This window comes from Rhineura floridana, chromosome 1 (assembly GCF_030035675.1).
Source record: "Rhineura floridana isolate rRhiFlo1 chromosome 1, rRhiFlo1.hap2, whole genome shotgun sequence".
NCBI classification, from domain to species: Eukaryota; Metazoa; Chordata; class Lepidosauria; order Squamata; family Rhineuridae; genus Rhineura; species Rhineura floridana.
In genome coordinates this window covers 285,164,296-285,191,689 of record NC_084480.1, presented here as the reverse complement: position 1 = coordinate 285,191,689, position 27,394 = coordinate 285,164,296, and the positions used below count along the sequence as shown (strand labels likewise).

Below are 27,394 nucleotides of genomic sequence, written 5' to 3'. Positions count from 1 at the left end.
CTTCTCTCTTCTACCTTTTTGTTTCTTTCTAACTACTTGTTTTGGAATGGCCTGTGCTTTGTCCTGTCCTACTTCAGAGTAAAATTGAGAGTCCACTGGTATGCAGTGCGCTGTACAAGAAGAATTAGTAATTAAAAAAAAATTAGGGACCTCCCCTGTTGAACTCCTTTGTCAAACTCCTGTTTGCTCTCGCTGTTCACTTGCTCTCTGAAAGCTGGCTTACTTGTATCTCCTCTGCTGTGGACCAGTTGAGACAGCTCCCTCTGCTCTGCTCAGTTAGGAGTCAGGAAACAGAATTAAAGTCCCAGCACACACAGCTGCTCCTAGTTGCCCTCAGCAGTTCTCAGGCCACACCCTTAAGCCAATAGCTATCAGGGCACACCCCTTCCAATCAAGCTGCTATGGAGCCCTTCAGAGCACATGACTTAGAGCACACCACTTCAGAGTCCTCTTGGCCTTTTTCTTTTCCTTGCTACAGCTCCTTTGTCAAACTCCTGTTTGCTCGCTCTCTGAGCAATGCATGTGTTCAGCCTGCTATGCTTAAACCACTCCACTTAAGGAAAGGTGAGCTTGGTCAATTAAAAAAATAGAGCACACCTAGAATTTAGGTAGAATATATTTCACCTCCCACTGTTTTATCTTGTGCAAACTGAGACAACTCCTCTTGTCCACTGGGAACATTCTGCAGAATAGTCAGTGCTGCTATTCCACAATTGTTTTTTGGATTTGTTTTAGTGTAAACTGTGGAAAGTGTTGCTGTACTTCACATATTCACAGAAATAGAAACAAAAGAAAATGATTTACTTTAGGAAGCTTCACTAAAATTCCAAAGTAAATCATATATTTAAAGTGACTATCTGAACTATATCAACTGTCTTAATATTGTTGCTTCCTCCCTGCTAAAACAAGATCAGCACAGCACATGGCTTCTTTCTGTTATTTGGGCTGATTGCAGGTGTTGCCACCACTCACCATATGCTCAGGGGGACATGTTACCAAATTCTTCCAAGCTACACAGGAAGTGAATTGGACTGTGAAAGACCAACCCAAATTGTGTTTGCATTTTGACAAACTTGTAGGGCAGTCGAATATCTCAGAGAGGAGATCAGGTCTCCTGCTCCCCTGGTGCATTCACTATAGCTGTCCAATTTCCCTGCTTTTTAAAGAATGATAGAAATATCTGTTGGCTATAGGTATGTTCTTAAACTGCAAGGTTTTTGCCTATTAGTGAATAGAATGATGAATTACAGGTATAGTGACACATTGATTTCTTTTTAATCTCAAAAAATGTAACTGATGCAGCGCAATCTTGTTTTTCCAAGTGTTAACAATTAGTAATGCTGGTTTTATTGTCTTATTTCACAGGGGTTTTATGTTTTAAATATAAGACTCTGTCTGTATAGACATTTTATAAAGTGAACAATGGCTTTAGCTGCAACAGCACAAACTGTTTGGGAGAGGAAGGAGGGGGAGGGGGAAGGAGAAGATTGGATGGGGAGGGGGAGGGGTGAAGGAAGGGGGAGGAAAGAGGCAAAAGGTAGGTGATGGGAGGGAGGAGGAGAGGGCAGGTTTGATCATTTGCATGCTTATTGAGTTCAATGGGATTTACTCATGTGCAATCATGATTAAGATAGATAAAAACTGGCCATGGGGAGAGGGAGGGGAGAGTGAAGGGGGGATTGGAAGGGGAGGGAGGAGGGAGGGGGGCAAAGGAAGGGGAGGCAAGGGGCAAGAGGAAAGGGATAAGAGGGAGGAGGGGAGAGCAGGTTTGATCATTTGCATGCTTTTTGAGTTGGGATTTACTCCTATACAATCATGCTTAGGATAGGTGAAATTGACCTGGGGGAGGGGCAAGGAGGAGGGCAGGAAGGGGAAGAGGAGGAAGAAAGGGGGAGGGGAGAAGATTGGGTAGATGGGTACGGGACAGTGGGGAAGACCCTTTTCTTTCCAAAAGGAAAACGTTGTGAAAATTATCATTGTTTTTCAGGGTTTCCCCCACCTTTTTATTCTACAGCAGACACATGTAGTCTCCCACTAAAATTTAAACCAAAGCTGTCCATGGCCACATCCACACCAGACCTTTATTTCACTTTAGACAGTCATAGCTTCTCCCAAAGAATCCTGGGAAGTGTAGTTTGTGAAGAGTGCTGAAAGTTGCTAGGAGAGACCCTATTCCCCTCACAGAGCTACAATCCCCAGAAGAGAGGCTGACTGTTAAACCACTCTGGCCACTGGAGCTCTGTCAGGGGAATAGGAGTCTCCTAACATCTCTTAGCACCTTTCACAGGATTCTTTGGGAAAAGCCATGACTGTATAAAATGAAATAAAGGTCTGGTATGGGTGTGGCTCCCTGATTAATCAAGCTAAACAACTGTGAGTCTGCCTTTTAGAACATTGTTACTGAGCAAGCCCGCACTTATCATTGACTTCGATGCTAAATTTCTTATATTAATTAAAATCAGCCATGCATTTTTTAAACTTTTAAACTGCAAAAGATGAAGGTCAGAATATGGGGCAAGGTCAGTAATAGGATTACAGGTACTCTTTGAATATGTCTGATTTTTAATTAATTTCTACAATGGTAAACCCCCTCTGAATACCGCTTACCATGAAAACCCTATTCATAAGAACATGAGAACATAAGAAGAGCCTGCTGGATCAGGCCAGTGGCCCATCTAGTCCAGCATCCTGTTCTCACAGTGGCCAACCAGGTGCCTGGGGGAAGCCCGCAAGCAGGACCCGAGTGCAAGAACACTCTCCCCTCCTGAGGCTTCCGGCAACTGGTTTTCAGAAGCATGCTGCCTCTGACTAGGGTGGCACAGCACAGCCATCACGGCTAGTAGCCATTGATAGCCCTGTCCTCCATGAATTTGTCTAATCTTCTTTTAAAGCCGTCCAAGCTGGTGGCCATTACTGCATCTTGTGGGAGCAAATTCCATAGTTTAACTATGCGCTGAGTAAAGAAGTACTTCCTTTTGTCTGTCCTGAATCTTCCAACATTCAGCTTCTTTGAATGTCCACGAGTTCTAGTATTATGAGAGAGGGAGAAGAACTTTTCTCTACCACCTTGCAGATTTGCTAGAAGAGGGGACAGGAGAGCACATGAGCCAGAGGCTCACTGAGTTTCATGCAGGTAATACTAACCTACAACTTAGTGCTATGTCTGAAAAGACTCATTGTGTTTTTAGTGTGTACATGCAGTGTATGCCCTACAAATGTGTATGAGGGAGAAAAATGCATGACATATGTAGTCCATGCGTTGGTAACCTCAAGGCTGGATTACGGCAATGCACGCTATGTAGGGCTGCTGTTGGCCCTGGTTCGGAATCTCCAGCTGGTGCAAAATGCAGCACCAGACTGCTAATGGGAGCACATGGCTGATAATACGTGACACCACTCTTAAAACATCTGCACTGGCTGCCCATCCACTACCGAGCCAAGTTCAGTGTCCTTGTATTAATTTACGAAGCCCTGGATAACTTAGGTCCAGGGTATCTTAGGGACCTCCTGAATCCTTATATCCCAGCTCAATCACTGAGATGAACTGAAGAAGCGGTTTGGTTGTTCCTCAAGGTGGTGAACATTTAACAACACAAAATCGAGCCTTCAGTGTCATCAACCCAATTCTCTGGAATGCTCTTCCAACAGAGATTCATCAGGCGCTTTCTGTTTTAACTTTTAAATGTCTGCTGAAAACCTTTCTGTTCCACCAGGCTTATGCAGGCAATTAAGATGGTGTCTTTCTACAATAACTGACCTTTGTTTTTATTGTATTGCTAATGTTTTTATTGTATGGTGGTTCCTTTTTTTAACTTGTTGTAAACAGCTTCGATGTTTTAATGAAATAGTGGTATACAAATATATTTTTGAATAAATAAATGTTTTAAAAGACATGCATATTGTACATGCATGCACCAAAGAGGTATAAATTGGCCAGGGTTTCCTGCTATGTTTGATGTGGGACTTATGCATGTAATATTCTTGTGACTGAAATGTGTTTTAATTCTCCTTAATATTGTATTTTAGACTTTACTTTGTAACCCACCCTGGGACTTATTGATGAAGTGTGGGCAATAAATAGTAACAGTAATAGTAATAATAAATGTTAAAACTATGATTTAGTGTTATATCCAAAAGGTCCCTTTAGATTTTTAGTATACATGCAGTGTATGCACCACAAATGTAATGTGCAAGGGAGAAAAAATGTATTAAATGACACACATACTATTATTTATTTATTTTATTTATTATTTTATTTATATCCCGCCCTTCCTCCCAGCAAGAGCCCAAGGTGGCACTACTGTGTGTATATGTACATACTGTGTGTATATTATTATTATTATTGTCTTTATTTACATATGTACACAACAGAGATACATTGACCAAGGTTCCCTTGAAAATGCACATTTATATTCCATAATGGGTCATGTTCAGCCTAAAGATATTCTATACTGCACTAAATATATCAATAAAACAAATGGAATACACTGGCTTTACGTGAGCATACCCAATTATTTCTATGTCTAAAAACCATTTTAAACAAAACTACAGTAACAGACCAAATGCACAGAATAATATTCCATCTCTGGATTCCTTCCAAGACCTTGTTAGAAACTGTATCCTATATTTATGAGCATATTTATTGGTGCAGACGTGGGGAGAGAGGAAGAGACACAGGTAGCACATGCAACGGGGACTATAAAGAAAAGCGTCTTCCAAATATAGTGGCATTGAGTTACCATGAGTAGCTCCCTGGAGCACTTTGGCATATAAAATGTGCTCCCACAACATCAAGCAGCATACAAGAAAAGGGCACATGGAAATTCACACACAAAAACTTAGAAGTCTCCTAACTGAAGACCTGTGATGCCCATGAACTAAAAGGGCAAGAGCAGAATTGGCCGCCTATAGTAGGAAGCCGCTGAAAAGCACAGCAAGTATATATTTCTAAGCATTTCTTGCTCCCTTCACTGACAAAAAAAAAAGGTGCATCGAGATTCCAATTGTCAATTATTTATAAAGGTTAGTGGGGCAGAGGAGACTGCTACATGCTCCGTATGTCACAACAAATCAGCTTTCCCAAGGATTCAAGATTTCTCCGATTTCAGAGGTTATTTTGCTGCTGAGAACTAAAGCAAAAACAGGAACATGGGAAGCTGCCTTGTGCTAAGGCGGACACTGGTCCATCTGGCACAGTGTTGTCTACTCCACAGGTGGGGAACCTCAGGCCCAAGGGCCAAATGTGGCCTTGCAGGCCTTTCTATATGTCCCACAAGACTCTTCCCGGGCCACACCTTAGGGATGGGGGAGAAATTCAATTCAGTTTGCATTTAAACAGTGCTTGGAAAAGTTACTTTTTTGAACTACAACTCCCATCAGCCCAATCCAGTGGCCATGCTGGCTGGGGCTGATGGGAGTTGTAGTTCAAAAAAGTAACTTTTCCAAGCTCTGCATTTAAAGCCGAATTGATCAAATTTGCACTTTCCAAAGCAATCTCAGAACCAGAAAAACAGCTATCCTTCAAAATCCATGCTAATTATTATCATCTGTATTTTTAACTGTTTTAGAATGTTTTTTAAGAGTTGTTTTATCATTGATGTGTTTGCCACACTGATCTCCCTCAGGAGGAAGGGCAGGATATAAACTGAATAAAGAAGATTATTAATTAAATTTCTACCCTGCTCTTCCTCCAAAGGGAGCTCAAGGGGGCAAACAAGGTACAAAACACTAAAAACATCTTAAAACATCTCAGAAACAAACATCTTAAATGCATCTTAAATATAAAACGTCATAAAAAGATTTTTTTTTAAATAAAACATCTTTAAAACTTTTAAAAAATATATATTTTAAAAATGTTTAAAAAATCTTTAAAAACATTTTTTTATAAAGCATTTCCAAAGCAGACACAGATTGGGATAAGTCTCTATGTAAAAGGAATTTTGCAATGCAGTTCTCCACCCAAACAATGTTTACAAAAATATATATGTATTAGGAAAAATGTGAATAAAAATGTATTGGTAAAATAACATAGAAGCATCATATTAGGAGCAAAAATGTGTAAAAAAAAATCTGTTTATTGGGAGAAGTTTGCACTAAAATGCTGAATAATTTTCATGAGGATTTTTTATTTTAAAAAATCACAACTTGCTGCAGAAACCTAGAGAACTAAATTTAAGATTGGAAAAATGAAAGACTAAGAGAATGGAAATTGACAGATTCTTATATCACTACCGCATCCCTTCCCAGGCCATGCACCTCATCCCCATGCTGTCTCCCTCTATGCAGGGCCGGCTCCAGGAATGTGGGGGCCCTTGGGCATTAGCCTGCCCCGGGCCCCTCTGCTTCCCTTCCGCGATCCCGCGGATCACAAGGCGAGCTTCCGAACCACCCGCCATCCCCCACCATCCCCACCATTTCACCTACCTTTCTCTGCTGTTCGCGCAGGGTTGCCATCAACCAAGATGGCGGCAGAGGCTTCAGTCCCTTACGGAAACCTTGGCCGCCATCTTTATTGATGGCAACCCTGCGTGAACAGCAGAGAAAGGTAGGTGAAGCGTGGGGGATGGCGGACGGCTTGGAAGCTCGTCTTGCAATCCACGGGATTGCGGAAGGGGAGCGGAGGGCCCCTCACGGGCCCCCCAGGGGCTCCTAGAGCTGTGGGGCCCTTGGGCCAGTGCCCAACCTGGCCGCCCTTCGGAACCAGCCCTGCCTCTATGGCTTTGCTCTGCTTCCTCCATGAGTGCTTTGCTTGGCTAAAATATATGCTTGAACTGTGATAATGTGTCTTGCTCGCCTGGATAGAGAGATGTACAGGTATTTGGGTTGGTGTACATAGAATCCTCTGACTTTTACTGTACAAAGGTAAGAGCCATACCTGTTGATACACCCACTTTTGTCTCTGGTCCGGCTCTCCACATGGTCATGCAGCCCACAGACGTTTGCCAATAAGGGAATGCAGCCTTCAGGCTGAACAAGCTTCCAGAGCCCTGGTCTATTCTGACAGGAAGCAGCTCTCCAGGGTTTCAGACAGGGGTCTTTCCCAGCCCTACCTGGCAATGTCAGCAAATGAACCTAGGACCTATCACTCAGCTACAGCCCATCCTCTTGGGTCATTGCTTTGCTGCCAACATTGCCAGAAAGTAGGCCTTCAAATGGGCACTAGCCTTATTCCAAATGGGTTCTAGGTTTGCTCCAAGTCTTCCACCAATGACACTCAAACCGTTGTCCCTGCTGCTGCTTCATCAGGTCCAATGTGTCATCAGGACTTTTGCATCCAGGTGAAGGTGCTCAGGAGGTATTTATTATTTGATTTATATCCCACACTTCCTCCCAGCAAGAGCCCAGACGTATCATGCAGTCACTTGAGTCAGTCTCTTAAGTGAATAATCTATGAGGGTTTTAGCCAGACAGTCAGTGGAGCTGCCTGAAAATTCTCCAAGGATTATTTGTCCCCCCCCTCCCCCCCTCCCTCCCTCCCTCCCTCTCCCTCTCCCTCTCCCTCTCCCCCTCCCTCTCCCCCTCCCCCTCCCCCTCCCTCTCCCCCTCCCTCTCCCCCTCCCCCTCCCCCTCCCCCTCCCCCTCCCCCTCCCCCTCCCCCTCCCCCTCCCTCTCCCCCTCCCCCTTCCCTCACTCAATACACAAAGCACAGGAAAAGCTGGGATTTTCCATGTTTGGGTGGCCAGGGGTTTTACTTTCCCAACAAAAAATGGCGTTCAGTGGTTGCTCCGTTTAAATAGCTGTTATAAGTAAGTGTTGCTGATCTTTTGCAATGGTATTCAGATCCACAAAAGTTTGCTGATCTTTTTTAACTATTCTAGGAAATAAGTATAATGCTCCATGATTAAGGATATTTCACCACATGGGTTGATTGTGACCTGGGCGTATGAAAGACTGTGTGGAAGACTTTACCATAAATATTAATAATAATTCCAAGCACTACAGCTACACATGCATTATTGTTTTGCATAAGCCAGGTACACTAAGGCAGCAATCCTATATGCACACTTACCTATAAGTAAATCTCATTAAACGCAATGGGACTTGCTTCTAAGTAGACACAAGTAAGATAGCATTGTAAATTAACTAAAGTTGCACAGCAGCAGTGTCTAGAGGATAATAATGTATAATAACCTGGATAGATTTGACATTTCCATTGCAAACATCTGGTCTAAGGATTTTTGTGCCCATAAAATATATATATATCATATATCCCCTCTTCTCAATAATTCCAGTAGGTTCTACTGTTTCAAGTTCGTTTCTGGGTTCTAGTCAGAATCTTCTGGGACCTTTTTCTTGATTCAAAGTATTTAAATCTATAACCTCATGCATGCATTTCTATCTCACATTGGCTTATTGGATGAAGAAATAACTGTTTCATTATATGAATTCTGAATATACACACCATGGTTTTCATTGTGACAATATAAACTCCTTTGGTTCTACTAGGGATGCTTGAGAAACTCAGCATTTGCAAATTCCAATGTGAAAAGACTTGATTCGCACCTCTCAGACCTAAAGTGCAGAACTTAGTGATCAGTCAGAGTCTGCACTTCTCCAAATGTTGTGACACAGTTCTTGCAGTTTAAATTACCACAAGAATCACCATGTTGCATTGGTCGGAAGCCACTCCAGGAAGTGTGGTAAGAGGTGAGCAGCCAGTGTCACCCTTCTTGGAGTGGTTCCATCACTATGAAGCACTTCTAGGAAGTGTTGGTGGAGGGAACAGGCACAGAGGGGCTCGCACTGCTATGAGTGTTATAAGACCCTTCCTTTATATATTGAAAAAGTCAAAACAAATGTAAACTAAGTGCCATCCTCTGCCTCCTCCCCTCTCCAAATAGCCAAGTCCCCTCAGCCCAATTCATGGCCCTAGGGGCTGTGTGGAGCTCTCTGAGTGGTGCAGGGCCCCAGACCTGTGCCTGCTGGTCCAGCCCTAGCAGCAATACTAGGAAAAAACGTAACATAGACTGTAAATAGACACATTCATCCCTTTCTAATTTCCATAAAATTTAATTTCTATCCTATGAAGCATATTCCCAGAATCCACAAAAATGCAAAGACAGAAATATCTGTCCTTAGATTTCATGAAATCAAACTATGAACTATGTCCCTGAGGGAGGACTATCTAGCCCCACCACTTCTTGCCTCAGAATTACAGAGCTGAAGGAGGCCTTGTAGGCCATCTAGTTCAATTCCCTGTGAGATGGAGGCAGGAAATCCAGAGCTAGACCATCCCCAATAGACAGCTGTCCAGCCTCTGCCTGAAGACCTCCAGTGACAGAAAGCAACAAAATTTGCCTGTTCCAGAAAGCATTTGGATCTGTACAAGTTAGTAATTTGGGTCTGCTTAGATTTTTAAATTACTGTTTTGAAATACTGTTGCTTTTTTAAAAAAATCTTTTAATGGCCCTGGATATCCCCCAAAATTTCATGTCATGGAAATACCCTGGGTACCACACACAGCAGAGTTGCTAAACTCCTATATGCATCTATCTGGAAATAGGAATGATGGGAAATTCTATTCTAAGCAGACAGAGTTATGGAAATTTCCTCTATTTGCATTTCCGTTCAGTGTTCAGGAGCAGACTTCCTTGAAGTTAATGTAATCCACATTTGTCCACAGTAGTTTTTTTTTTTAAAATCCACATATTAAAAAAAGTCATCTTTTTGAAGTGGCACTTTGTCATTTCCTACCACTGTTATCATGAAGCTCAACAGAGGCTTACAACTATGGGGAGATGGATAATTGATGGACCATTAGCTATTTAATTTCCTTTGAAAGAGAGCACACTAAGAAGTGGGTATTTGTTTTTAGCTGAGAGAGAAGCTGCCAAGGTGTGAGAAAGTCATTGATATAGATAGGTGCCTCTTTGCTTTTCTTATTTCTGAAGTGTTGTATGATGCCAAAGGCAACTTATATGCATTAAGACTGCAATCATGACCATGTCTACTCAGAAGTAAATCCCACTGAATTCAATGAGATTTACTTCCAGGTAAGTGGAATTAGGATTTCCATTTTAATCTGTTTCCTATTCCTATTTTAAAAACTGATGGAATGTTGTATCACTCGTTCTTCTTTTCATATGGAAAGAAGTTCTCTAGTTACCTGTAGATTTTATCTGAGTTCCTCCATTAAAGTTCTGATCCGTTTGTCAAAGTGTTGAGAATCATCTGGAATTGACTGGCCATTTTTTACCACCCTAAACCTTAGTTTTCAAATTAACATTTAAATTTAAAATTCCTTTTCTCTTGATTTATCACTAAACTGTCCCTCCCTGATGCCTGAGTAAGGGAAACAAGATAGGACTACAAGTTTATACTGAACTGTGAAATCAAGGTAGCGAGAGTGGCTACAATCCTAATCCTACCTACCTGGAAGTAAGCAACACTGAATTCAATGTGGCTTACTTCTGAGCAGACATGTTTAGATTTGCAGCCACAAATGTCTTTGCAATGGGTCATTAACCACTTCATTGACTTTGTCTTTAAGAAGTCATAAGGCTCTTTTGGTGTTTGTGCTGCAGAAGACTAACAGGGAATTCTTCTGGGAATTCATTAATTCTGAAAGGGTAGTTAACTGTTGATGGCTGAGATATGCATGTCCATGGTGTGCTACATAAAAAATCCATTAAAATATGTATATTTTTGCACTGGTGGACAATGAAACAGAACACAGACTTGTGCAAAATAAACAAATTACAGTGAAGTGGAACATACCAGATGAAAGTGTGAATGAGTATCATAATGGATTGAGGCATGTTTGTACATCCCTACCTGGAAGTAAGTCCCATTGAACTTGGTGGGTTTTACTTCTGAACAGACATGCATAAGATTATTCAGGAAGTGCACTTAGGTCTCCTGAAATCAATTAGGACATTTTAATGTCACATCAGATCATAGCCTGGGCATGCAGAACTCTTTGTTTGCAATCATAACTCAATACAGTACAGACAGTACCAGAGAGTGGACAAAATCTGACATCGTATAGAGCTGGTTCCATTTTTTCCTTTTATAATCCCAGGGAAAAGTGGTGTCCCTTCTGAAGAATCATCTGGGAATGCAAAACTGGATGGAAGCATCCTTAGTGGCAAAGGAAGGACCATATTATTACTTCTAAATTAAAGAAACATTTGAACAGGGATTGTTGGAACACCACAAGGTAGTTTACTGCTTCTTTCCCATAGGGAAAATATGAAATCTAAAAGTAGCCACCCTCACTGTGGTAATTAAGCTGTATTTTCCCCCCATAAGAGCCATAATTATTGCTTTAATTATAACACATACACTCCCACAGAAATAAAATACAGTTTTTCTGGTTATTTCCATAAGATTGCACACAAATGCAAATATTATAATAATAGTTTGCAACAATGCTACCTAATTTAAATCTCAGCTCCTTTCAATCAAAATGACTCCCCACCCTCAGCTCCCTTTTCAAAAATTAGGCTGCTGCTTCTCTGGAGGGAAAGTTTTGAAAGTGCAATGTCTTCCTGGCAGGCAAAAGCATGTGTTCAGTTGCTACAGGGGCAAGTCTCCAGCACCATCAGAATGGCTGCGCGTGCACACACACACGCACACACGCACGCACACACACACACACACACGCACATACACACACACAAAGCAAGCCCAAAATAGCAATTTTCCACTACACTCCAAAACCTATTAGTTGGCAAGAGCAGGAAACCATGTGCAAAGATTTAAACTGGAAAAGACCCTTTCACACCAGATTTAAAAACATCCTTGCTCCTGTATCTGCTAGATGCATGAGTTATTCTGGTTTAAGAAAATACTTTGGGGGAAAAACCCAAAGGAAAAAACATATAGACATTTGTCTTCAGATTGAGTTCATGCCAAATCCTATAAAAACCTCTCTCTGCACTGCATAACGCACGTATCCATTGATCTTCCAAGTCCATTTATTATTGTTTCCCATATGTAAATAACTACTAGCCCCCCCCCCCCGCAAAAAAAAATCTAGGAGATTTTCCATGTTTTGTTACTCAACAGAGCTTTTGCCAAAAACAAATTCCAAGACAGGATTATTATTTTTTTCCAAAAGAAAATGGAAATGAAAAGGATAAGCAAATATGTTCCCATTTCCTTTGTCACAAAGAGCCTATTAATACAATCACTGACGAGGAAAAGAACTTTGCGTTCACGTCATTTCCAAGATTTCTTAATTTTAAGAAATCCACTCCAGGCTTCCCCAACTGGGTGTTCTCCAGATGTCTCCAGATGTTTTGGACTACAACACCCTTCAGCCTCAGCCAGCATGTCCATGCTGGCTGGAGCTGATGGGAGTTGTAGTACAAAACACTTGGAGGATACTAGGTTGGGAAAGGCAGCTCTACTCAGTCAAAAAACATGGCTGGGAATAACAGCAGATTCATCCTAATGTTTGGAGAGGTTTAAAGCTAAAAGTAGAATCTTTTAAAGATACTACAGAACAAGAATTACATTCTGCAACACAGTGGCCACTTCCACATGATCAAAAAAAAGGGGGAAATGCATCATAATAAAAGAGGGCAAATGAGGATACAGACGTGCATAAAATTTGCATATGGTAATTTTTATGGATAGGTGAACATTTAGAAATAATTATTATAATAGACATAAAAATACAGCAGAGAGGATTGTGACCAACAGTTCTGTGTGATGGTTCAGTGTACTGCCAGGTGCTAACTGTTGAGTGTAACTTCAAGACCTCTCCCTGAAACCCTGGAGAGATGCTATCAGTGTAGACAGTGCTGAGCTAGATGGACCAATATTCTGAGACTCTGTAAAATAGGCAACTTCCTACGTTGCTCACAGTGCTTGCAAAATAATGTAGTGCCTAAACAGATACAGCTGCTAGCTAAGCATATACATATTTACTTTTTGGAAACCTATGACAAGGAGACCCACAGACACTCTGTGTGCCCCACACAGAGTCAATCTGAGTGCCTGAACAGAGCAACAACCTCTCATGGTGGTTGTCACCATGGCAAACATTTTGATAATGATTCTTTACCACAGCCTTTCCCAACCAGTGTGCCTCCAGATGTTGTTGGACCACAACTCCCTTCAGCCTCAGCCAGCATTGCCAATGGTCAGGAAAGTTGGGAGTTGTGGTCTAACAACATCTGGAGGCACACCAGTTGGGAAAGGCTGCTCTACCAGGTTCCTGAAGCATGAGATAAATCACTCCCGAGATGCTGTTCTGTAGTATTACAACTATATGCGGCTGTGTATTATACTCAGATATGCTTAACGTACCGTTTCCAGCACATAAATGTTATTGATGCAGTTATAAAATGTTAAGAGAAATTCCATTGTAAGGGCAGCAAATTGCATCACTTAAGGAAATACAAATCAGCATATGCTGAAGCGATGGCAGTTTATAGTCCGCTGTGCTCACTAACCAGGGTAAAGGAGTTGTACTGAAAAAGCACAATGGTACAGAAACAGCCTGTGGATATGTAACAACCAAAAGCAAAATGCAGTATCAGAGCTAGAGTGTGGTCAACTGCATATGAGTGTCATCTTCAGTGACAGGAGGAGAATGAGAAAGAGCAATGGAGTATAAAATCCCTGGCTTCCTGTGCCCTCCTGGATTCAGCCCCTTACCTTTGAAGATTTCTATGGCCTTGCTCCCCATTATCTCTCTGCTCTTGTCCCCCAACTCACTTGACTTTGCTCATCCACATTGACCACCCTCAACCATCCAAAGGTCTCCTGCTCTCAAGACTCCACGCTTCCTTCCTTGCTGCCTCTTACGCTTGGCACCACCTCCCAGATGACCTTTGTAATGCTACCCGAATGACTTCTTTCAAATCGCTCCTCAAAACCCACCTTTTCTGTGAAGGAAAGGCACAAACCCCTAGTTCCTACACCCTACTGCAACCTTCACCAACCTGGTGCCCTCCAGATGTTTTGGCTATGCTGGCTAGGGCTAATGGGAGTTGTAGCACAAAAGATCCAGAGGGCACCAGATTAGCAGAAGCTGCCCTACTATAATTAAGCATAAGTATGTATAACTGAAATAACATAAATCGTTCTCCTGTCTACCTCTGTTTCCACTTTCCCACTTCTTCTGTTTTTCCCCCTTATTTTGAATTATAGATTGTAAGCTCCTTGAGGCAGGGACCTGGACTCTTGTACTCTGTAAAGCACCATGCTCATGATGGTGCAATAAATAATATAGGATATGAAAACTCAGGGTTAGAGCAGGCAAGATCAGTATGTATCCATGTTGGTCTACTAGGATGGGGATAAGTAGGAATCCAGAAATAACACTAGGGTAATACTTTTCTTAAAATCAAATAAAATGTCACTAATCAGTGAGCAAGCTTTCAAGTTCACCAGAACTCTTCTTCATGTTGGATGCTAGGCAAAGACATGGAGTTGAAGGGGAAATGGTGATGTGGTCCAGGGAGGAACTGGCAAGGGTCAGCAGGTTAGGTGTATAGGCCCAAGCCAGAAAGATGAGAAGGGAAGAGTAAAATTCCCCAAGGCCAGGGAGGCAGAAAAGGCAACAGTCGAGCTACCAGAGGGAGGATGAAGCAGAATGAAAGTGGGAGAAGTTTGTACAGGAACAAAATAAAGGTTGAAGGTTGGAGCAATGACATGTGGCTACCACTGGGCGACCATCACCTGGGACACAGAGGCCATGGCAACACTAGCCAGTGCTTGGGCTCAGCGGTGGAAGTCTTGCCATGTCAACCAGGGTGCAGGGGAACAGAGTGGCTGTGAATGCTGGAGGCAGAAATACAGGGACAAATCACCCAGCAACTCAGGGTCTGCCAGTACTCCAAACCTTAAAAGGGAAGAAAGAGTACATAACCAGGAGGGGTGAAGCAACCACCTCCTGGTGGTGTATCCACTATAAACCTCTTTTCATGAAACCAGACACAGCAAGCTGTGGAGGTCCTTTCCATGGAGCCTCCTGACGTGCTCCTAGCCAGCTCACTGGAGACAGATGAAAAAGGCCCAGTCTGCAGTTAGTAACATAGATTGAAGGAAGCGTTGTCATGAAGTCTTACGGTTCAACCCTATATCTATTCAAAAGTAAGCCTTACTGAGTTCTACAGAACTTACTGCCAGGCAAGTGTGTAATTAGGCTGGACCGTGCTTGGTGCATATGATCTCAGGCAACTAGGGAAAAGATGCAATGACTGCTCTTTCCTTTATATTTGCTACGTACGTATGCCACTGCACCAGATCCTGGAGCAGTGGTGGCTGGTGGCTCCTTGTCAGTGAGGCATCTCCTTGAAGGTTCAGACTGAAACACAGAGTAGATTCCACTGCCCCACTGACGTGGCGCCACCAGCCGCCACTGGCCGAGAGCTAAACCTTGTATGGGATTTTCGGCACTAACCATGCTAAGGCCTACTTAGCTATAACAAGGTAACAGCACTATGGGCTTTCAGGCCATTCCCTGAGGTAATTTGAAGGACATTGGCATTATGCTCCTACTGTGCTTCGGATGATTTCAAGTTGCTTCCAGCAAAGACACTGCAGGTCAGCTACATCTGCGTTAAGCCAGCACTGACATCTGCAGTCCCTAGCAGTTCAGACATGCCTACAGTCTTCACTTTATAAAGACATGTGGTTAATTTCTCTGCTATATTCCTACAATCCTCTGATATCTGGCAGGTGAAACTCTTACTGAAAACTGAAAACCTATTGGGAACTGACTAACTGTGCTAGAAATTCTGATGAAAGATGAAGGCTGGCTTCTACTTACTGCTGCTCTGGACAATGCATTCTTTTCAGAAGGATGAAAGCGGGGGAAAGGAGGAAGAATAATCTTCCAAACAGAAAAGTCTGACCAGCAAGGACTTCTGCCTCTGATTCACCTTCACAGATCTATTTACTTTAACCAGAAGACTAGATATCAGAGGGTACATTCCATGATACTGGTATTCCCCTGTAGATTCTAAGATCTTAGCTACACATAGGAATTTTTTTCTGTGAAATCTAACAGAAACCAATATAATCCACACCTACCAGACTAAGGTGCAAATTGAAATGAAATTATTCTTTGGATTTTGCGCTTCTCTGAATTTTGCAATACAGTTTTCTGCTCAAATAACAAACCAAAATGTGTTAAAAGTGTGTATTTTAAGATACAATACATCAAAAAATGTGTACATTGAGATGAAATACATAATTAAATATGTAGCTATGTATTTTGTATGCATTTGTTTAAATTCCCAGAAAAATGCAGATATGGGATAAAACAGACACTGAAATTGACATTGTCTGGAAACAGACTGATCAATCTATCATCATATGAATCAGCTGTCAGAGTTTGTTTTTTAAAGTCTTCCAATAAAGATTTTGCTCAAGTAGATTAAATATCTACTATTTTTTCCAGGAATATTCAACTATTTTCTGTATTATACTGTTACCCCATCCAGTCTCAACAAAGGTTTCAATGCACATGCAGATTCCCCTGGGAGTGGGGCGCTTTCCTGTTAACTTCAATATGAGTGATAGTTTTATGGATAATACATAAATATGAGAGGAAGTGCCAGCTTACAGAAGCCTGGGTAGAAGGTAGATCAGGATCTACTAGCAGATCTCTGACTGATTTGAAGAAGATCAGTAAGAGGTTCTGACTCTCAGTTGTTTAACAATAGCAAGAGCAAACACATTTTTCCATTTAAATTAGGCTTCTGAAATGAAAAGGGGGGGAAAGTGAAGGACCTTTGTTTGAAACAACTGTGAACTCAGTTTAGTTTTGATACTGAAAGCATATGACTAGGCTCAGAATATGCTCAGAACCACCCTGTTCTTTGACAGTTTGCACAATCTTCTACTAATGCACCCCACCATCTCAAGGATTACCACCAGCACAATGGGACTTTCCCTCCCTCTCCTCCTCCCCGTGTGTCCAATACCCTCCCTAAATCTGCTCCAGAGGGTTGGGGAACACCCTAAAACAGATTTAAGACATATGCAGGGGAGGAAAATCCCATTGTGCTAGTGGTAATCCTTGCAGTGATGGGGCCTTGATTTAGTGCTACGCTGAATGCAACCCGATGACTTTTGCACCTGGATTGGATTGGCAGACCTTGGGGTTCTAGCAAACCACAACAATAAGTAGATCCAACAAGCCTAGAATCTGTGCACCCCTAAGGAGAAGATCCATGCGCATATTAGGGTCTTGTGCAGCATTAGCTTGGGGTACATGGCTTTAGAATTTATTTTAAAAAACAGAAACCTACCATTTCCACATTCTTTCCACTTTTACTGTGTATTTTTGAGAGTTTATAACATTACCCAGCCTTTTAGCAATCCAAAATATACATTTGGTGGTAGAAAGTTTGGCAATAAACGGGACAAGACTTTTCCACTGAGCTAATCACATGGAACAGTGCCTTTTTGGGAGTTATATAAGTTTATAAAAAAATGATGTCATCTGAGCAGTAGCAGAAATACTGCTAAAAGGCTATTTATCATTCCAAAATTATATACATGCTTGAAAATGTGCATGCAATTTAACTTTGAAAGGGAATTTAAAAGATTGGCATAAACACTATACTGGCGAAGGGCAGGGGAAGGGCTTCAGAGGATACTACCCCTGACCTGCTCCTGTCCCATGGAGGACTGCCAGAGAGCCGCTTGGCTGAGCCAATAAATTGGTGTAGGGCATGAAGTACACTATTCACCTCATCCCTGGCTGATTTGGGCTCCTCATAAGAACATAAGAAGAGTCTGCAGGATCAGGGCAGTGGACCATCTAGTCCAGCATCCTGGTCTCACAGTGGCCAACCAGATGCCCATGGGAAGCCCGCAAGCAGGATCTGAGCATAAGAACACTCCCACCCCCCACCCCTTCCGCAGATTCCGGAAACTGGTATTCAGAAGCATACTGCCTCCAACTGTGGAGGCAGAGCATAACCACTGTGGCTTTGATACCTTTATCCTCCATGGATTTGTCTAATCCTCTTTTAAAGCCATCCAAGTTGGTGGCCATCACTACTCTGGGAGTGAGTTCCATACCTTAACTATGCACTGTGTGAAGAACTACTTTCTTTTATCTGTCCTGAAATTTCCAACATTCAACTTCATTGGATGTCCATGAGTTCTAGAGTTAAGAGACAGGGAGAAAAACGTCTCTCTATCTACCTTCTCCATCCCATGCATACAGTAATTGTATAGTATAGACTTATATGTTTCTTGCCTTTTCTCTAAACTAAAAATCCTCAAATGCTACAACCTTTCCTCATAGGGGAGTTGCTCCATTCCCTTGATCATCTTGGCCCACCTTGTCCTTGTCCTTCTTTGTGTATTATATTCAAGGGGTTCAATCTTGTCTACTGCCTGGAATGGTTCTGAGCTGCTCTTGCTTTCTGGCTGTGGGGACTGCAGAGACTCCTTGCTCTGAGCCTTTGCTAATCCTGCCATCCTGTGCTCTCTCCACCACCACCTCCATCTGTGTCTACTCTCTCTGTGCGCTATTTTGGGATGGGACTAAATCACATACTGCAAATGTAGGTTGTATAATTACAGCTGCTTTGGTGCTCTTGTGCAACAAACCTGCTTCTCCTAAACATTTGATTTTTTTTTTCTATAAGGAAAGTGTGGGATAGGACTTGCTTGATGTAACATCTAACCTGCCTGCAAACAAATCAGAATGAATGCTCATCAAATAGCCAATGCTGTCTAACCACTCCACAAACTTTGTACAAACAAAACAGGATGAATTATCAAAAAACAGGTCATCTGGGAGCTCCTCTGCCCCCCCTTCTTTCCAACTGTGGCTTAAAAGTCCTCTTGATTTGCAGTGGGATACAGTATTTACATTCAGCTGGACAATCATGTCACAGAAACACTGAAAGGCCGTTGGCAATCCAGCTCCTAACAATAATTAATATTGTGATCTTACTTTATGTAAGACTGATTTCTTTTCACCGAATACTTTGGCTAATCTAGATGGCAATGATCAGATAACAGTTCACAACATCATGGGAGGCTAACAATACATTTTAGGAACTAGGGGACAAGAGAAGAGTGATCAGATGATCCTGAACACAGACAGAATCTGCCTGGTTGTAACCCATAAACACTGATGTGGGAAATGTTAATAAATGATGGTATGTTCCCAGTTGGTATATTCTGAAAATTTTGCACTGAACATTGTGATTGAGTGAATATGTATTTATAAATGTGTAATATGTCTTTTTGTTTTAAAAATGGATAATATAATAACATTTAAAACAGTAAGTTAAAACAAAGTAATAACAACCATTATGGCTAGCAGAGGAAATGAACTAAGAAGAAAGTTTCCATTACAAATCCCACTCAATGATACATCTTCCTACATGTTTTTTAAAAAGCCTTAAAAGTACACATGTATTGGCCAAGGACCCAGGATGTAAGGCATGCTACAAGTGCGAAGTCACCACTCAAAAGAAGACATTAAGGACAATCTAACCTCTCACAGAAGCAGGACCTGCAGCAACATTCCAGTGTTAGACTTTACTTAGGGAAAGGGATATATATGGGAGCCTGTTTTCCCTCAGGTAAGAATCAATATGTTCAATTTAGTCCAGAATCAAACTGGTAAACAGTGGAACTCTTGTAGTATTGTTACTACAGACTTCCATGCCCAGATGGATGAGACTTGTGGTCCATCTAATCCAGCATTGCCATTGAGTCCAGCATCTACTTAATCATACACACCCCATAGCAGTCTCAAAGGCATTTGGATTCAGCAATGTTTGGAGTCAAACCATCTTATGTTTTGAAGAGGCATGTAAAAACCCAGCATTAACCTAACAGACACCTATCCATGACAAAGGGGCCAAAATTGGATCCCTCGTCTATGGATCATCACTCTCCTGCTTTGAGTGTAACGTGTGATAGATAAAACACACATGGGGGCTGGCCTATAATCATCATACAGCCCATGAATTGTCTCAGCCTTGCCTGTTGGACATTAAAATTCCGAGGCACAGTAAGCCTGGGAGACCTTGGGGGGTTTCAAACAACCCCCCTCATACACTGATGTGTGGCCATGCCAAGCAAGGCAACCCTATCACTTGCCACCAATGTGTGTGCTGGCTACAGCCCCTGCCAGGTGTATGGTCAGTGCCTGTGAAAGGTGTGTGATAAGCCTCCTCTACACAAGTAGAATTGCCCTACACAGGTATGTTGCTAGATGCAAATAGCCCATTCACGCAGCTGCCAAACACATGTCCTGTGTACACATTGATGGTGGTGGGTGGGACTAGCTGCCATGATCCCTCAGTCATGCTTCCAATATGTGAACCCCCCTTAACACTTCACCAATACCACCTCAGTCCACTCAGTCAGGGATACATATTCATTTAGTTGATGTAAATAATCTAGTGCCACAGATAAACTCGTAAGTACAGCTGCCTTTCATCTTATGCTGGAGGATAAGGCTATCACTGGCTACTAGCCATGATAGTTATGCTCTGACCCCCAATGTTTTTTGAATGCTTCTGAATTCTGGGTGCTGGAACCAGCAAGACAGGAGAGTGCTCTTGCACTCAGGTCCTGCTTGCAGTCTTCCCATTGACATCTGGTTGGCCACTGTGAGAACAGTATGTTGGACCAGATCGAGCCAGCTCTTATGTTCTTAGCTACACACTGGGGACCAGCATGCTGTTCTTTGGAATCGCCTCACAGTGTCTGGAAATCATAGCCTTCTATTGCCACTCCTAGGATGCACAAATATCAACAATTGTAGCCCATGTTTGAAAACTCCTCTCACTTGTTATGGCAAAGAAGCAGAGGTCTAACTCATTGGTAGAGGTTAACAAACAGCTGTGTGGCTAGATTTTTGACACTGTTACTGAAGGTATCAAAGAAAAGAAGATAGAAGCTTCTTCAGAATTTGTTCCTCTTTAGAAATTACTGTCCAAGTTCAGTTTCAGTGGACCATCTCTAAAAAAGCTTGCCCAGAATCTGCCCCTCCAGAAATATCACTCCCTAATCCCAGTTGTGTGAAGGCTACCTCTGGTGAGGAAACTGACATTATAAACATGGTCAGAGCGTGCTTCTTAAATTACAGGCTGAGCTCTGGCTTTGAAAGCAAATTGCAGAGTTGAGCCCTTGCTGAGACTAAGGGTAGAAACAAACTCACTGTTTTGCTAGTTCCAGTGTATCTCTACCTCTCTCTTCTGAAAATGGGGGCACATGATGCTAGTTAAACCACACTCCTTTTTACCTGGTGGGAGCAGCTTGAGTGCGCTTTTTAAAAAAAATCAGCTTCAAAGAGATTTTGCAACTGATTGGCAGATCAACCTACTACCCCTCCAGGTGTGGCTAATGGAAATGCTTTGCTCTGGCAACTAGTGTGTTCACAGCCTAAGCCCTGCACTACATGTTTTATCATCAGCCGAGCTGCATAACTCTCCATACAATGGAAAGCAATGCCAGATTCAGCTGTTACAACTCTCTTTGTGTTACAGATTGAAAACCTGAAGGAAAAGAAAGCAGCTGTGGTGTTTTTTTTATGAGATAAGTAATCTGACTTCAAATTCAAAAGGAAAATAATAGCAGAGCTGGTCTTCTAAAACTTTGGCAAGAAATCTGAAGTGGGTGGCATATCTATTAACAGCTCTTAAACTATACATTTTGAATGGGGAACAGGAGGCCCTGAAAGACCAGTATCAGCAGATCTGAGAGCCAGGTGGGTATTGAGGGAATAAAGCTGGCCTATATTTATTAGATGATGTCATGTCATGCATTGTAATATATCTTCTTTACATATTAAATACATCACATGTTTGGAAAACATACTAGCTTTGATCTTAGGGTAAAAGAGTTACAATGCAGTTAGTAGTAAGAGGTAATGAAGTTATCTTATTAAAATTCATGTATATATATGTTTTCTTTTAAAAGGAGATCTCATACTTCAGCCATATTTGTGAAATGAAACCATGACTACTGTATTGTTAAAACTGTTAAAAGAAACAGTGCTGAAAATTGGGGTAACTAATTGCAACATCACTTCCAGAAAGAAATCTTCTATAAGCAAGGTTGGAGAAGACATTTTGTTGCCTGAGGTGAAGGACAAGATGCCCCCCTCCGTGGACAGAAGCCAATCAGAGTGGCCACTGAGTCTTCCTTCAACAATGGTGATGGGATTGGGACAGCATCCTCCTCAGCATCTGAGGAAAGCAGGTAGCTTAAGAGACTCTGGGCAGGCTGTGTGGCACAAACAGCCCTGTCCTCCAATATCTTGCTACCACTTTTTGCCTAATGGTAGGGCTGGCCCTGTCTATAAGGAACAGAGTGATGTGGCAGCAGACAACAGTTCTCCAGTTCCCTTACTGTACAGTGAACCAAAGTGCAAGGACTTTTACTGATGCCAAGTTCAAAGAAGAATGTACACAAAACACTAAAAATTATGTAGATTCATATAGAATGATTTATTAACATTCTCTAACATCCATTGGTGATCCATTGGTCTATTGAGCTGGAAATGTGCAAAAAGCCCTACCATTAGGCAAACTGGTTGATTATTTGTGAATATGTACCACAGCTTTAGGCAGGCCCAGCATCAACATGTAGCTTCCTTAGATAACTGCTGGGACCCATCAACTCAGCAGGGCACATTAAGGACACATGCCCTGGATCTCTCTTAAAACATTTTTTTAGGGGGGGACTGGCAGCTGGGTTGGAGCCACCCATAATCACTCCAGTGCATTATGGAAAATATAAGGGTATGGAAACTGCAATTTAAATGACAACCAATACTACTGATGTTGCATTGCTCAAGGGCAGCCTTTCCCAACCAGTGTGCCTCCAGATCTTGTTGGACCACAACTCCCATCAGCCTCAGCCTGCATTGCCAATGGCTGAGGCTGATGGGAGTTGTGGTCCAACATCAACTGGAGGCACACTGGTTGGGAAAGGCTGCTCTAGGGCATTGTGGACAATTAAAATACTGGCACCCACAGTGTCCAACTCTGCAATCTGGCTAGGAGAGGCTCGGGCAGTACTTTAGGAAACACAAAGCTCTACCATTACTTCTACAAGGAAGAAGCTGAAACTGAGCCCTTATACAATAGCAGCAGCAGGGGCAGCCTGACTGTTAGCATCACCGTGCTACAAGTTGCTGGTTTATTTACAAGGGCCCACCCTTCTCTACTAATCTCCTATTCTGATGAAGTGGGGAAGCGGCAGTCTTTTACAGTGGAGCCCTCAGGGTCATGAAGGATGTACCACATCCTTGGGGGGTGTTACTGGATTCATCTGACAGAGGAGCATCTGGGGCTGGCTCTGTGTGTCCTTCCCCTTTTGGTCTGGAGTCCTCGCCTCTAACACCTGATGAAGAGGAATTGGGCTCCTGGTACCTGACACACAATGCCCAGAGCAAAGCTACATTGGGGGTATTGCAGGAAATTAAAATGGTGATTCCTTTGGAACACTTCTGCAGCCAGCTAAGCCTGCCTGGAAGGTGGGTGGGCATTGACATAAGAGGAGTCCCACCTGGGATCACTATGCTCAAGATCCCTCAGACTGGAGCTGGTCCTGCCTTTAGGTGAATGTGTACGCTCACTGTGTTTATGTATATTCACCAGCCTAATCACATTCACCCCAATGGATACATGACTGCATTATTTATAATGACACACTTGCAATGTAGACATAGCTGGATCTGTACTTGCTCAAGCCTGCTTTCCAGAAATTTTGGGACTGCCTTGTGGGGAACAGGACTTGGGCACATGTTGTTATAGGAAAATGTGCACTGGATTTTGCACCCCCCGTCTTTAAAAACTGCCATTAGACTTGTCCCAATATTTAAAAAATCAGCACATGAACCCAAAGTAAATTCAGCAAAATCTGATTTCGAAATATATATTGGTTGTATGGTACAGCATTCTGAGTGAGACTCAAGACTTATTGAAATGACTGGGGTATTTCAGGCTAGTTTTCACAAACAGCAAATAAGGTCAGAAACCTTTGCAGTTATCACTTTAGACTGCAGGCAGGTCTGGTGTCAAGGGCTGACATAGTAGGGCACCTGCCAAGGGCCCAGACCCCAGCAGGGCCCACTTCACTATTGCCTCTCACTCTGGCCCAGACAACAGTGGTGGTGAGAAGGAAGAGCAGTGGATGCCGCTGCCTGCCTCCTCACTGGCTCTCTGCTTAGGTAGCAAGCATATGGAAGCGATGCTGGGACAGAGAAAGAACAGCAGCTGATGACAATGGCAGTGAGGAGGTTGATTCACTGAAGAAGGGGGATCTACAGGGGGTGTCTTGCCCAAGGGTCCTCCAAACCCTGGAGCCACTGACTGCACGTCTGAAGATACATGACAGAACACTCCTCCATGAAAAAGGATTAATACATGACCATGGGAGAGAAAAGGCCATGCTTATAACTCTTCTCCCTGACATCTAGCTTTCTATGTGCGAGGATATTTCTCTCTCTCTCTGAAGTTGCACAGTCTAGACCTCAGACTAATCATTACCTGCTGTGTCTGAGAATTAGGAGAGAAGTATTTAATGGAATGCATGCTATATATATAGGTGGTTTTGTTTCTTAAATCAGGGTCTATCAATGTATTGCCTATGAGAACTAGTGTGCCCACCAGTACCTCCTATGGTGCCTGCAAAAGGTCCTCAAAAATCCACAACACAAGAGAGGCTGTTTGCTTTTCCTGCTCGGCTCTTGTTCCTGCTCAGCCTCTCCTACATTGAACACCCCCCCTTAAACATGTCCATATTTCATTGGATGCCAGGATGGGATACCCACCCTCCTATCTGTTTTTAACAGAGGAGGGAAGAATTGTAAGAGCCTCTCTCTGTGAGAAAGCAGAGAGATTGCTGATGTAGGTGCCTTTCCTCCCACGGACAGGGCTGCTGATGGAGGAATGTGCCCACACCACTTTGTGGTTCTCTCTCTTTTTCTGCTCTTTTATGCCATGCCCCCCCCAAACAGCCATTTTGTGACTGGTCCCATTGCACTTTGTCAAAATTCCTTTTGTGTCCACTGGCCCAAAAAGGTTGGCAATCTCCATTTTAAATGTTGACACCAGGCCTCAGTGACTTCCTATGACTTTGAAAACATGAGACAGGATAATCTCAACGGCATTTTTAATTTGTTCCCTTGAAACAAGAAAAGCATTGCTCACCTGCTCAGGGTATTTACTCCCAACTATCTCTGCAACTGTGTTAAAAGAATCAACGTCAGGATAGGTTTTGGCTCCCATCTTCAGAGTCACAACAATCTTGGTGCCCCGGGAAGACATGCGGGCCATCATTTCAGCATCTTCCACTGAAATGCAGGCAGTGGGAATCTTGGGTACATCAGATTGGTATGCTTGTATCCCAGTGTGTGGGCTATACAGAAAATACAAAAAATAAAACATGTTATAGGGTACATAATTGATTCAATTATTCAATAATTAATTTTCTCAACTGGGCTTGCTGGAGGAGCATCTTTTGTGCAATGTTTAAACCCAGTAGCATTGATATGTTTAAGTGATTGATTCACTGGCAGCAAATGTAAGTGAATGGCACCACAGCTAATGTCATTGGTTTAACAGTTAAATGCATTTAGACAGCCGACCCATCAGGCTTGAACTCGCCACCCATCAGCTGATAGATGGTGAGTCCTACCCTGCTTTCTACAAGGATCGGATATGCGATCAAGCTCCCCATGGAGAATTCAGTGGCGCAGCTAACCCAGCTGCTTCTGTACCGGCCCCACATCTGATGTTACATATGATGTCAGGTGTGTGGCAGGTGGGCACAGTTTGGAGGAAACAGCCTCATGGGCCAAATTTGGGACAGAGGTTCCCCAGCCCGGCTTTAACTAACCAGTGCACTGTGTCTCCTCCACACAGGCTCATCAGGTTCCTGATGGTGAGTAATGGAAGATAAGCTGCCTGAGTTTAACTAGCTTCTGGGCTGCATCCTCAGAACAAACTCTCGATTAGCAACAAGGCTATAGCCAAGTGGAGCTAGCTGAAGCACTGATTCATTACATCTAGGTTTTTGTCAGAAACAGGGTTTGAATATTGTGACACCCCGTTTTTAGAATAGGAACATTTCTGGTAAAATAATAATAAAAAGTCAGTGGCAACTGGTCCCTCCCCCCTCTCCATGTGGTATCTGTTATGGAATGCTTAGAGGACACACCGGTCAAGAACCTTTTCTATTGTCTCTCTGCAAGAAGAACACATACAGGAAACTCCTGATTCCACCCAGATACAACTAAGCTACGGTTGCCAGGTTCAGGGCCTGAAACTGATCCTGTATCTTTAGGAGAAGAGAAAGTCACCTAAGTGCAGGTGTTCTTGCAACACTGTAATGAGAAAAACCACAAGGTGGAATTCTCCCTTTCCTTGCACACCTTTTAAAGATACAGAAGACCTCTTGGTTGCCAGGCCCGGCCTCTAAGAGGTCTTCTGTATCTTTAAAAGTTGTGCAGGGGGGAGGGAGAATTCCACCTTGTGGTTTTTCCAATTACAATGTTGCAAGAACACCTGCACTTGGCTGACTTTCTCTTCTCCTAAAGATACAGGATCAGTCTCAGGGCCTGAACCCGGCAACCCTAAACTAAGTCCAGGGCCAGCTAATGACCAAATGTTACAATACCACTACACACACAGTAGCACTCTAAAATCTGTCCAGTGCTATCTGATTTTTCCTGGTGGATCATTCAAGATCACTGTCAACCTTGTTATGCTTAAGTGATCCTGAGAAAAACATCCCTGTAGCTACCAAGACTTGAGCACAGCCCAGGGCTTAAAGAAATAAGTTAATGGCTTTATTATTCATTTAAAGATTTGTATTATAAATATGTAAAATAAAGCTTCTACAGTTAAGAAATAACTGCTCTTATTCATTTTATATATTTCTGGACACAGAAGCAGCCTAAGATGTTTTACTGTCTGAGGCAAAGGACAAGATGGCACCCCCTCTCCATTCCATATCCAGAGGCTGACTTGACTAGCAGCTGAGTCTTACTTCAACACTGGTGAGGAAACAGCACCCCCACTGCGCCCTGAGGGCAACAGGCTAGCTTAAGAGAGTGTAGAATGGGGCATGTGACACATGTACACCTCGCTGTTGCCCCTCAACATCTGCTGCCTGAGGCAGTTGCCTCACTCTGCCTAATGGTAGGGCCAGCCCTGTCTTGATACTTACAGTACACAATTCACAGACACTAACAGTGCAATCCTATACTTGGCTGCTCAGAAGATAAGCCCCACTGAGTTCAGAGGGACTTACTCCTAGGTAAGCCGTATACAATTGCTGCCTAAAATACACAGACAAGTGTGGGCTTGGTGACGTGGGTTATTATGAAAAATAACTGATTGGAGCCCCACCCCCTCAAATGTGGCAGCCCTAAAGTGAGAAAGGCTAGCGATAACCATGGACAGCAAAGAGAAGTCAGGGGTATTATTTATATTTATTA

The 27,394-nt window shown here is 42.7% G+C and overlaps 1 protein-coding gene across 9 annotated transcripts in view; it reads right to left on the bottom strand.

The window, feature by feature from the left end:
• The window catches only part of CPQ (carboxypeptidase Q), a 272,115-nt gene that overhangs the window by 168,530 nt on the left and 76,191 nt on the right, over nucleotides 1-27,394 (bottom strand). For all 9 annotated transcript variants that reach the window (XM_061603538.1, XM_061603548.1, XM_061603525.1 and 6 more), the window contains exon 4: nucleotides 25,104-25,311. In XM_061603538.1, coding sequence (XP_061459522.1) covers nucleotides 25,104-25,311 — 208 coding nt within the window. The remainder of the gene's footprint in view (nucleotides 1-25,103; nucleotides 25,312-27,394) is intronic.